Source organism: Morchella sextelata (assembly GCF_020137385.1).
Source record: "Morchella sextelata strain SCLS chromosome Unknown scls_20, whole genome shotgun sequence".
NCBI classification, from domain to species: Eukaryota; Fungi; Ascomycota; class Pezizomycetes; order Pezizales; family Morchellaceae; genus Morchella; species Morchella sextelata.
The window spans coordinates 232,636-245,450 of record NW_025408635.1 but is presented as its reverse complement, the minus strand read 5'-3'; the positions used below and the strand labels follow the sequence as shown (position 1 = coordinate 245,450).

General features: G+C 49.6%; 4 protein-coding genes across 4 annotated transcripts; 2 read left to right on the top strand and 2 right to left on the bottom strand.

The window, feature by feature from the left end:
• Positions 1-3,493: 3,493 nt before the first annotated feature.
• On the top strand, positions 3,494-4,591 carry H6S33_006296 (uncharacterized protein; the record flags this gene model as incomplete). The annotated part of the gene is made up of 4 exons (XM_044837981.1): positions 3,494-3,632; positions 3,723-4,080; positions 4,147-4,505; positions 4,569-4,591. The coding sequence occupies 4 exons, from the start codon at positions 3,494-3,496 to the stop codon at positions 4,589-4,591; spliced, it is 879 nt and encodes a 292-aa protein (XP_044689823.1).
• A 211-nt stretch (positions 4,592-4,802) lies between these two features.
• Positions 4,803-7,545, bottom strand: H6S33_006295 (uncharacterized protein; the record flags this gene model as incomplete). The annotated part of the gene is made up of 7 exons (XM_044837980.1): positions 4,803-5,654; positions 5,970-6,655; positions 6,719-6,996; positions 7,089-7,180; positions 7,247-7,261; positions 7,359-7,373; positions 7,492-7,545. 7 exons carry the CDS (start codon positions 7,543-7,545, stop codon positions 4,803-4,805), a joined length of 1,992 nt encoding a protein of 663 aa, XP_044689822.1.
• Positions 7,546-10,069: 2,524 nt separating this feature from the next.
• Positions 10,070-10,645, bottom strand: H6S33_006294 (uncharacterized protein; the record flags this gene model as incomplete). Its single annotated transcript, XM_044837979.1, has 1 exon — positions 10,070-10,645. The coding sequence occupies one exon, from the start codon at positions 10,643-10,645 to the stop codon at positions 10,070-10,072; it is 576 nt and encodes a 191-aa protein (XP_044689821.1).
• Positions 10,646-10,699: 54 nt separating this feature from the next.
• On the top strand, positions 10,700-11,616 carry H6S33_006293 (uncharacterized protein; the record flags this gene model as incomplete). Its single annotated transcript, XM_044837978.1, has 4 exons — positions 10,700-10,897; positions 10,943-11,119; positions 11,170-11,428; positions 11,495-11,616. 4 exons carry the CDS (start codon positions 10,700-10,702, stop codon positions 11,614-11,616), a joined length of 756 nt encoding a protein of 251 aa, XP_044689820.1.
• Between the last annotated feature and the right edge of the window lie 1,199 nt (positions 11,617-12,815).

Sequence of the window (12,815 nt, the reverse complement as noted above, 5' to 3'; positions counted from 1 at the left end):
AGTACCACAATGCCAGCGTGGTCCACGGTCCTGCCGTATGCAGATACATCAAGTTGGCTCATCATTTTCAAATTGAGGCTCGCCTCATCCGCCAATATCGAGCCAGAGCTCTCAAATCCAGCCTGAGCTCTCAAATCTAGCTTGAGCCTGCCGCCAACCTACCCGTACGTACCCTCACGAAGGGCGAACCCACCCCGACTCGATTTCTGGTAGGAACTCAAACGATCTTCGACCTGAGAATTAACTGTTGTGATGAATTAGTTACACTAAATTAGACAAATTTAGCCTGCCAGGAATTTAGGACGGAAACTTTATACCGATAATACCGCGAGTGATAGATTTGACTCGAACTGGCTCGTCTATTAGCCACACTATCGCCGCCGCCGCCAGAAAGGGAATTTTGGGTATACTGTAACAATTTAAAGCTCCTCTTATGGTACGCAGACACTTAAACCAGAAGCTGAGGTTGACAGATGCAACGAAAAAGCTGACCTGCATCAACCTTTAAACAACAGAAACTGTGACGCATGAATCACCCCGGCGGTTATTACCAACAACGAAGATGCAAGTATATCTAAGCTTGTAGCTACGTATAGACGCCTCCCCGGGCCACTCAAACACCCTCCTCATTCAAACGGTTAATCATAATATATCGGTGAATAATCCCAATTCGAGGTATAGAAACCGATTACAGCACATGTCCTTCCTATTTCTACGTCAACCCTCCGAGTGAGGTGGTATTCTAGCGGCCATTCGTCACAAGGGCTGGAGTGGATGGAATCAATTAATGAACGGGAGATATTGATCAGATAGCCGTTCATGGCCGCTCGTGGACCTTCCTGTGTGATATCTGGCTCGTTAATTGGGATGAAGAACATGCCCAAGCAGAATCCCAGTGATGTCTCGTGATATTTCAGTTCTGACTTTGTGTGGAGGATCGATCTATATATTTCGATGCTTGTATCTAGCCGTGGAATACTGGTTCACGTTACAGAGTTTGGGACTATGCTAATCTCAGCTCATGAGCTCAATTTAACCAGTAATACGGATTTTATCTGTCTGGGTCAAACTTGTATTTCAATATGACTCGTAAAGCGGAGACCAGGCTTTGAATGCCACCTTTGATACGCGTCACGTATGCTTGTCTTGTCTAAGAATTTAACATTGTGACCGTATCTAAGGAAACCATCTAGAAATATTACATATTTGTGTGAAAATACCGGGTTAAAGCGGCACGATCTATCCAAAGTATTGCAGCAATACTACATAGCAATATCACAGGCACCCTCGTTCTAAAAATCTCAGGAACTGCATCTGCCGACCAATCTCAGTCCAGGATATACAATAAAAATTGGCAAAAATGCTTCCTTGAACACCCTCGCGATAAAGCGGAAAGGTGACAAGGTTTCATGATGCGTACTCGGGGAGTCGAACCCCGTTCTCCCGCTTGGGAAGCGAAAATCATAACCGTTAGACCAAGTACGCTTGATTCATGTAGAATTAATTAATTATTTGACTGATTTTAAACTTTTCAACTTTCAGTGATACATGACTCCTAATTGGGGTGTATGTTTATCTTCATTGATTTATTCAATCTGTTTTCGATGTAAATTTCCGTTGCATAATAAAAATATAGCCTTGTTGGGGAAGTCATGTCAGCCTTCACCATTACCGCTTTTCGTCTCGATCGCTTGGAGTACACGGCTTACTGTGGCCTCGGCCATAGTAGCAGAACTGGAAGTCTCGGGGCTATAAGTAAGACGGCTTGGATTTGTGTTACATTAGGAAAGAACACACCTACCATATACTTTTTGTATACACACACATATACGTATGTTAGAATCAATATTCAGCCCTCTTCAACTCCCAAGCAACCATCTTTCCATCGACTCCTTAATTACTATTTATTGCCTACTTAAGGTCGACACGGTCTGCTCAACTATCACAGAAAGCGGATCCCCCTATCCCTCTAGAGGCACGAGCAAAGTTACGTCACAGGGCTGGTGGGAACCCTTCACACGACCGAGCTACCTACGTATGTTGTTGAATATTTACAGATATTCTTAGATCTCAATCTGCTTAACTGGACCTACAGTACGAAACATTCATTTCCCTACGTTATATACGCATACCGGACACTGCTAAATGAATCCTAGTACACGTAAAGGCAGGCTCACATGCAACCCGTGGTCTTATTATGTACATGTATGTACTGAACTTAACATACTTACCACAAGAAACGACTTAACGAACAAAAACAATAAATAACAACATACTCACCAAGTGGCACTCGGTTCTCATATCTCTCAACCCCACCACATACCCCCCACGGGTGTGTGCCGTATTCAAGCCCCACCTATTTTCACACGAACTAGATTTTGGAAGTTTTCCCTAGCTATTCATAATACCTGGATAGGGTGTGGAGCTGCCTGGTACATCACCATAGCCTTCGGACTGGATGCGAGTAATATGTCTTCGGACTGGCCAGCTGGACGCGAGTAATATGAGCTAACAACAACAAGTGACACTCGAGTGATATACCATGACACACCAAGCCTAGCCCTATGCAACACATATATTCCTTACGATTACGGAGAGCAAATCGTTGATATCTTCCACAAATGAGCACACAACTTGTCGAAGATCCTCGGTCCAGTTTCCAATTTATGATATCGAATCGTATGGAGCGGTAAATGTGTCAAAAGTAATTTTACCAACGGTAGTAAATTATTTGCCACCGGTGGTATAAGCACTGAATTTCAGTCATTGTATCTGCATGCTATCCTACATTAGTACATTTCCACCAGTATAAGCACTGAGTTTCGGTCTTTATGCTGTGCTATACTAAATAAGTAAATGTTCAATCATTAATGTCAAAACTTATGAAAATTTCCCACCTGTGGTGAAATACCGCCACTGATGGTGAGATTCCCCACCGGTGGACAATTTTCATATATATTGGCATTATATGGCCCCTTTTGGCCAAAAGGTCTGTGCTTTTATCATAAAAATTAGCATTATAGGGTATAAATACTGATATTATTTTCACCACTGGTGGTAAAATAATTTACTACCGTTGGTAAAATTACTTTTGACACATTTACCGCCCCATAGAATCGCACATAGCTCATACATGCACACCCGACTAATTGTGAGCAAATACTCTCGGTTTTAAGCAAACGCCTGCCAGAACGTGGGGATTAATTGATCAATTGACCAATACAACATACCTCCCTCACCATCTACCCCGCAATTGATACTGCGAGATATCAGATCGATGGGGCACATGCTGCAGATGACCATCCGGGGTCTCGCCGCGGAGTACGGTGCACCGTCGTCCGCATGCATACATGGGGATAGGATGAGTATATATATATATACGCATCAATCATACCCCTCCATACCAGCCCCACCACGATATCTCCGAACCCACAAATAACCAGAACGCCGAACAATCCTCACCACCACCACCGCACACCGTCCCAAAGCCACAATGTCCGCCCCAGTCCCAAAAATGGAATTCGCCCGCCCAACGGCGCCCCCACCGCCTTTCCAACCACAGGACAAGGACACCGGCGAAAGAGAGAGCGCAGCATCAGCACGTTTCTCTCTTAAGGGAAAAGTGGCTATTGGTATGTACATATCCAATATCTCACCCCCCCACCCACCCATTCTATGACCTTCCCGTTATATCTACAAACCCCTCATTGACCACCCACCAGTAACCGGCGGCTCCGGCGGCCTCGGCCTCGAAGCCTCCCGCGCACTCCTCGAGCACGGTGTAGCTGTAATCGTAATACTAGACGTAAACGCCATCGTCGGCGAGGCCGTAGCAGAAATTCTCCGCAAAAACTATCCAACAGGCACCGCGACCTTTGTCGCAGCCGACGTGACAAACGCAGAGGCCGTGACCACGGCCGTCAATGCGATGGTGATGTTATGGGGGGGCGTGGATATACTGGTTGCGTTTGCGGGGGTGGTGAAGTGTGAGGATGCGCTGGATATGAGTCAGGCGGCGTGGAAAAGGGTACTGGGTGTGAATCTGACGGGGTCGTTTATTTGTGCGCAGGCGGTTGCGAAGTATGACCTTTGATCTGCTGTCGATGTGGAGTTGGTTTTGAGTTATAAGACTGACTTGACGGATAGGGCGATGGAAACGGGTGGCCGTGGAGGGTCGATAGTACTCACTGCGTCGATCTCCGGCCACGCAGCGAACTTCCCGCAGCCCCAGGTCAATTATAATGTCTCCAAGGCCGGCGTGCTAATGATGGTCAAGAGCCTAGCGGCGGAGTGGGGGCGCTATGGAATCAGGGTGAACTCGATTTCGCCGGGGTATATGAATACTGTGCTGAACGAGGGAGACGGGCTGAATGACCATCGGAAAATATGGATTGAGAGGACGCCGTTGGGTAGAATCGGGGGCATTGATGAGTTGAATGGGGCTGTGATCTTGCTTTGTAGTGATGCTGGGAAGTTTATAACTGGGACGGATATCAAGGTTGATGGTATGTATTGAATGGTTCTTTCTTTCTTCCTGCCGGTGTCTTATTAACTTTCGGTGATTGCAGGTGGTATTTCGGCTCTAGTTTAGACATGCAAATTGTGAATGTGGGAGATTTTTAGTTACAATTGAACCATGTATGTAGTTAGGTTTAAGTATTTGGGACTTTCTATATCACTGGCACGATGTCAACTACGGATATTAAAATGGGTCATGGCGAATCACTCGATAGATCTCACACAGCACAAGGAGCAATATCTGCTCTACTACCCAGCCCAGCCCAGCTTAACCGCACCCATCCTTACGTATCACTGGTAAACAGATTCGCATCCAACAAGTCCTCGTAACCCTGATCAGCCATACTCATCCATCCCTCCAAACCCACCGCACCCGCTGCATCAAAGCCCCCTATCCCCTCAATCCCCAACCCATCCACCCCAATGCCACCACTCCACTCCTCCATACCCACCAACAAATTACCACTCCCCTCCAACACCACCTCCTCGTCCCCACCACTCCACAACCTCCCCACCCTCCTCAACACATCCAAGCACCTCCCCGCCCCATCACCCAGGCACCCCCTCGCCGCATCCAAACACACCTCCGCGCTCTCCAGCCCCTCCGCCCACACCGCCTCCTGCTCCTCCGTCTTCAGCACCGCAATGACCAGCACCAGCGCCGCCTGAAACACAAAATACGTGCAGTACCAGGCCACGCCCCGCCGCAGCGTCTCGGTCTTTACATACTCGCGCACGCTCGCGATGGTCTCCAGCGCCAGCGAGATGCAGATTGCCGCGTCGCGGTCGGGCAGCTGCCGCTTGCCCTTCTGTAGCAGCGGCAGGAAGCGCTTGTACATGATCATGCGCAGGTTGAGCTCTTTCCAGAGCACGACTGCGCGCGGCTCGCGGAACCACGCGGGGACGGTGGAGGCGGGGGTGGTGAAGAAGGGTGGGAGCGAGGCGTGCCAGGTGTGGATCTGGGTGTCGAAGGCGTGTATCAGCTCGCGTGAGAGCTGGTTGTGGTACTGTCGGGAGATCAAGTAGCTGTGGATTCGTGCGGCGAGGCGTACGAGTGAGGCGTGGGCAATCATCGCGGTGTAGGTCGTTATGCCACTTGTTGCAGGTGGGAGTGGGGATGTGGGGCTCGTGAGTTCCTGTTTGTCAGGTTAAGTCAGTGATCCTTGACAGTGTGTAGAGGGACTTTCGCCTTGGGGTGTCTCCTGCTGGGGGTACTTATTACTGGAGACGCCGAGATCAATTACGTTCTAAGATGAGTGCAGAGAGCCATATCAAATCATAATCGACCCCTCGGCATCACGAGTAAGAAGGTAGCCCGGCGTAAGTGAATAAAGTAGTGGCCTATAAGGATTACCCAGAATCCTCATAGGTGCACCATCTTTCCACAGAGGCCCTATTCACAGGCCCTTAAAACGAAAGCCCACTATATAGGAGAATACTAGGGTACGTACCGCATCGTCCACATTCACCGGAATCCTTGTTGAGGCCCTGTCGCTCACTACTGCAGGCCTCCCAAACGTAATACTCGCGCCGACATCGAAAATATACAGTAACCACCACACTCTCCTCCTATGCTCCCGACCCAATGTCTCGCTCACGCACCGGTAACCCTCATGATGCAGGCCCAATCCGAACCCCATCCGTACTGCTGTACCCATCATGTTATACCCCGTATTTGGGCGATCCCTCTTCTGTAGATACTGCCCCATCATTGCAAGAGCCTGTACACGCTCCAGCGTGCCCGACTCAAGAATACTTGCCATTGACAGCCCGCCACGGACGGCAGTCCAGATCCTCATGTCGACATCCATTTCATCACTGTTGCTACCATCGTATGCCGTGAATGCACCAAGCGTCAGTGCCATTCCATAGACCAGCCGAAACGAAGACGATGGCGGAAGCGTGTTGAGGTTATTGCATGTATTCCGGAATGAAGGCTCATGGATAAGCGGGTACGATGGATGATAGTGTTCGAAATAAGCATCGATCAGGAGCGACGCCGTCAGTGTTGTAGTAAGGCTCTGCGCAATCCTCGAAATTGACGGTGTAGGCGTTAACAACAAAGGCTGCGGCGAATCGCTCTGTCTAGAAATCAGACGATGAACTGTCCGTAGGAGGGCTGCGCCAGAAGAGGTACCTGTGTTATACCTGCGAGTTAGCAAGCACCCTGGGGGAGAGGTGTGGCAGGAAAGCTACCCACCAAGGTACCCAACGTCTCGACTGTCAACATTGAGACTGGCCATGCCATCCGACAGCTCGTTGATCTCCCGCTCGTGCCACTCGAACCCGCAGACGTTCTCGCTCTCGGGTAGCATCTCTTCGAGGTCACCATCGCCGTACTGCTCTGCAGCTATGTCGCCATCGTCGGAAGAGTTGCAGTCGGGGCTGGAAAGGAGCGTGTCGATGTCGATGCTGGGGTCGAGCGTCCGGAGAAGCGTCTCGAGTTTGGCACACCGGGCTTGGAGGTAGTCCAAGTTTCTAGAAGGCAGGCACACACACTCAACGTTAACCACTGCCCCGGGCCCGAAATGCGGGGTAGTGAGGGGGTGGGCCGAGAGCAACAATCTCACTTCCTGGTCAGTGGAAGCCGGACTGGCCTGGCCTCATATGTGCATGTTCGGTTTGCTTTCTGGCAGAAGGCGCAGGGTGTCTCCCCCGAACACTGAAGATCTCCAAGTCAGCTAACAGAAAATAGAGAAGGCAGGGTTGGGTTGTTCTGCATAGATACCTTTCCTTTTCGACGCTGTTATGTGTTCGGTCGAGAATAAGCCTTGGTAACTCGACTTTGGGGATACCTCATAGCTAATGTAATGTAAGGTAAGATAAGGTAGTAAACATACCTTGCATTCTGTACACTGGGGAAACACAGTTAGCCTTCTCTTCTGCTAGACCACACTACTACTACTGCACAGCATAGCATAGCAATTTTGAATTATGACATGTAGAGTAGGAAAAAAACGGGTATGGACCTACCGCCCAGACTGTAGTATTTGCCGGTGAGGCTCTGTTCCGACGTTCCGCCGGCATGCTTTAACCTGCTTGTAAACAATGATCCTCTCTTGTTGCTTGTGGATGCTTGGAGATGTGGGAAAATCAAGGACCAAGGACTGGACTCACAAAGGTTTGGTCGGTTCTTCGGTTGCGAACACCAGCCTCGGGGGGCGATTTCGCCGAAAATGGGATTCACGATCGAGAGTGGGGTGCCCAACTATCCAATGGGGGTGGTGACCACCGGCGAGGTGGCCGGTCGTGGAAACGAGTGATTCATGAGGGGGCACTCGGTTTCGGTTTTTGTGGGGGTGAGACGCTGTGATTTTACCAACTGTAGAGTGATATGATGTGAAGAGGTGTTCTAAGCGGGAACTAACTACATGTACATACATCCGTAGATGTTCGGAATTGTTCCAGCAATTGGGTTGATGGTATCCCGGGACCACCGAGACGTGTGATCTTGAGGAATGATTACTTGTGATCTCGCGTTACACTCCCGTGCCAGAGAAGGAAGCATAGGTATTCGAACAGAATTATTTACAGAAGCTTCCCTGCTATTACTACTAACAATCAGCTAACAATTCCCAAAGCAATCAATTAATCGGAAAATTGCAGTATCACATCAGATCATATCAGCACAACATATACATAGAACACTCTACATGCTCTCTACTCTATCTACGCCATCCCAAATACCCATATCACCATCCCCCCCCCTCCGTCACTCTATCGCGCGCAAAGACTATCCCGTTTCACAATTCCGTGTCAGCAGCATCCTTCAATATCAGTGCCGCACGCCCAGAACAGGGTTAGGGTGTGTGTGAGATTGTTAAATCCGCCCATAACCACCTTCACCCTCATCCGCGGCTACGCTACCCAGGCCAGCTCGTTATCTCAGATGATGGATGGGATGTAAGTAAACGTGTCCGTTTCATCCACCTCGTTTGTTTCCCCATGCCCAAAGCAGCATCATTACCGCGGATCCACAGTGCTCTTCAGCTGAGAGAAAAAAAAATGGGCGGCTAGCTACATAGCCTGTGGACCTTCCTGCGTGCATGAACGCGAGAAAAGTGAAGGAAAAAAAAATTGGTAGGCAGATAGAAAGAGTAGGAGGTGGTTGGGTTGGGTTGCACAAAGGAGGTGCGTGCGTGCGATTGGTTATGTTTGTGGCGTAAGAGCAGAGTGAGACTGTGGAGAATAGAATGCCCGACCGACCGGCCCCAACATGAACCAAGGCGACGTCAGCAGTGTCACGCTTCCTTCCTTCGGCCGGGGAAGACACCAGCCTTTCCATTTTTTTTTGTATTTGTATTTCCCTTTGCTCTACATGTCGAGAAACCCTACCTGCTACACATGTACCTACCTCATGTATGTACTCTCCCTACTGCACACCGAAGGTTCGAGGGATGGAACGTAATGCAAAGAAGGCAAGGGGAACGGAAAGGGAAAAAAAAAAGGTAAGGATGGTGCAATTGAATTGCAGCCCCAAATCCGAACACCCAGGATATGGGTTCATGTCGTGCGGGACAAGACCGCAATCGCAATCTCCAGAGAGACCTCTCCCAAAGCTAAGTGCAGCAAAACAACGCAGCACTACCCCCCCCTCCCCCCGACCCCCAAAACGCACTGTAGATCTCATCAGACCCATCATCATTTCTCCCCATCGCGCGTGAGAGGGATTGCCCAATTGCGAGGAAACAAGCGAGCTGATCCAATGGCTCAATTTTTCCCGCTGATCGAGCGTGGGAAATTGGAAATTGTACTTGCTGCGCGCAGGGCATGGCATGGCATGGTAGGTATGTGATATGCGCGTTGACAGAAAAAGAAGACCCTGAGCATGGGACCCTCCTACACCTGACTCGGATGTCAGGCCGCCGCTGATGCTGTTGCCCTGTGTGTGTGTGTGAGTGTGTGTGAGAGTTGCCGCTCTAACCCCCACAACAGGGAAACCACGCGGCTTGGGTGTGGAGGTAAACAAATCCGATACGCGTCAGACGTAAGAGCGGCAAAGTCAACAATAACGCGTCAAGATATGTTGGAATCGAAACACCTTGAAGCCACTCCCCCCCGAGACATTGGAATTGGTCAATGGCAGGAATTCACACATGGAAAAAGATGGAGAACTATAAATTTTGGTGGGAACCAAAAAAAAATATCACTTTGTATTTCGTTCCCTAAGATAGAATAATTTTTTCCAAACAACCCGCTTTGCCAGAGACAACGTGAAAAAAAAGAGCGAATGCAAGAAAAAACGAATCAAATGCCAAACACAGAAGAAAACCCCCGCTTGATATTTCCTAAAGACTACAAACATGATTATCCCCCCCCAATTCCCCTCCCAAATTAAAATTCGTACCATCTTCTTTTTTTGTGATGTTTTTCGCATTAAACATGAAAGATATCTCAAAAACGTGACACAAAAGGAAAAAGACGTAACTATTGCGACCGCCAACACTACTCCCAAGAACACCCGCCCACAGAGACTAGTACAGGATCATTCAAGGGACCCCAAGAATGAATTTTACACACAAATGGAAAATGTATTAGAGATATAACACGTTTACAACTTGTGGGCAAGGTGAACAATCTTGTAGTCAACGGCCAACTCCTTGCCGTGGTCAGAGATAACCAAGACACGGACGGACCCAGATCCGTGACCGAAAGCCTCCTTCAAGCGTCCCCAGAGGTGGCCCTGGTCGACGACCTTGAGACCCTGCTTGATCTCACCGGTCTCGGTCATGGCGACGAGCTTTCCGTCATCACGGATGTCGATGAGACGGTACTGCTTGAAGACGGGTCCGAGAAGGGAGTGGAGGACCACTGAGGGGGATGGGTGAGAGACAACACAAGGCTCCTCGTGAAGTTGCTTGGTGAACAAGTCAACACCGAGGTAACGGTGCTGGCCGGTCTGAGCAGAGGTGGTGATACGGATGATCTGGCAAGGGCGGTGCTGGAGGATCACCAAGTCACCAATGCGGATGTGGTGGCAGGGGATGGTGAAGGTGGACTTGGTTGACTCGTGGGCAGATGAGATGTGAGCTGCCTTGGAGATGTGGGAGTCGTGGTGGCTAAGACCGGTGGAGTGGTCGTAGCTGTGGACATCACCGTGAGCGTGGGTGTCGTGGAACTTAACCATTGTGAGAGATGAAGAAGGGTGTTGTTCGAAAGAGTGTTCTTTTTCGGTGAGGAGATGAGACTCGCGGACTTCGACTACGGGAGTGAACTCGTCGACGGTGACTTTATGAACGGAGTGGTGGGAGGGCTGTTCGTAGATGGGATCTACAACTGTTGTGCGTTCGACAGTAGTAACTTCACTGACAACAATGGGATCTGGAGAGTGGTGACTGTGGTGATGGTCTTCCGAGAGATGCTGATGTTGGTTGTGGAGGTGAGAGGAGGAAGAGGTGTGGTGGGAGTGCTCGTCTTTATGTAGATGGACGTGCGGGATGTGCTCAACAACCTTGTCAATAACCTTATGCACGATTCCAGAAGGGGAATGGTCGCTGTGGTGGTGGTGGTGGTCGTGGTGGTCGTGGTGGTCGTGGTTGCTGTGGTTGCTGTGGTGGTTGCTGTGGTGGAGGTTGTGGTTGCTGTGCTCCTCGTGTTCGTGGTGCGAGTGGGAGGTGTGGTGTTGGTGGCTGGTGCCGTGCAGCAACTTAGGGAGGTGGGGGCGGTGCGAGTGGTGTCCGTGGTGGTGTCTCCCGCCCTCAGAGGAAAGGGATGAGACAGAAGACCTGTCAGAGAAGATACCCTCTTCCGAGTGGCGGCGCTCCTCGTCAACGTAATGTGCTACGTGTTGAGAGGGCTGCTCGTCATGATGGTGATGGTGAACCTCCTCGACTACATGAGTCGAGTGATGGTGCACGGGCATGGGATTGTGAAGATGATGATTGTTATTGTGGAAATTTTGATTGTGATGGTGAGAGTCGTGATGAACGGTCTCAGAGATTACAATGCGCTGATCCTCCTCTTCCTCATGAGATAGGTGGACATGATGTCCCTCAAGATGATGTCCCTGTTGTTTCTCCACCTCTACGACTTCGTGATGAGAATGATACTGGACAGGCGGCTCTACCACCCCCCCAGTATGGTGATGCTCAATTGTAGTTTCTTCAACTACGTGTGTACTAGTCCCAGGTGTCTTGTACGATGACGGGAAGACACTGAAGGGAATCGGGACTCTGGCGTCAAAATCCAGCTTGTCTGCTTAGTGATTTCTCCGGGATTTTCCTGTCGCCTTAATTAACGCGACAAGAAAGGAGAATACCCTGGTTTGTGGTATTATAAAAAGGGGAAAGAGGTGTTCAAGCTAGATGATGAACACGTCTGGCTGATTGAGAAGAGGCTGGAGCGGTTGGGATGCGAGTGAGGCGAGTGATTGATAGAGGAGGAACAAAAGGGAACCTGAATTCGTGATGAATTTGCGGGTTGAAGTAGGCGTTCGGGGACCGGGATGGGAGGTGACGCGAAATCTCTATGGGTGGGTTTCCTCTAGGTGTATTCTGTGGTCCGGGGATTCTCTAGACGAAGATCTGGGGTGGGAAAGTACGTGGGTGCCTGAAATGGGGAAGGGCACTAAGGACAAGGGAGCACTATTTGCCAGACGAGACTACAAAGCTACGGTCCTCTCGAGGGGGGCGGGGAAGAGAGAGGTGGGAAAACGAGATCTGTTTGTTGTTGTGTGGCTGGTGCTGTTTACTCTTACCAGGATCTCACGAATACCGTGATTTGACGATCACCATAATAAACGACCCTATTCGGGCAATTCATCATATGAACCAAATAGTAGTATATAAGAAACCAGATCCCTACTATGTGGACGCACGTGAGTGGCTGTCTTAGCACGGCCTGTGGGATTTTGTTTTGTCCTTTTCAGCAGGATTTGACCATAGATTTGACCATAGAATTGGCGACTCTCCAGGTCGTGTTGGTGGCCAATTCGTTCCCTGTCCGCTATCTGTGTTTGATAGCATGCAAACAAGAATAGAAACAGAACCGGGGGCCGAATGGGTACTGTGCAACCTTTAGCTGCACTCTGCAGCCCCCTTTCACACCCGTATGCACCAATTGTCAGTATGAGGTAAAATAGGAAATGAATATCAATCAAGATCAGAATTGCCTCAAAGAAGCGGCCATTATTTCCACCACCACCACCACCACCACCACCACCAACATGAGGGAGTGAGGAGAATGATGACAGCTCATGAGACCTTGTCTGGGTGAAAGGGAAGTAAAAAACTCTCCCCGAAGAAAGGAAAAAAGGAAAAGGGATGTGGGGAAGCGAAAGTGAGAGGCTGGGGGAAAGG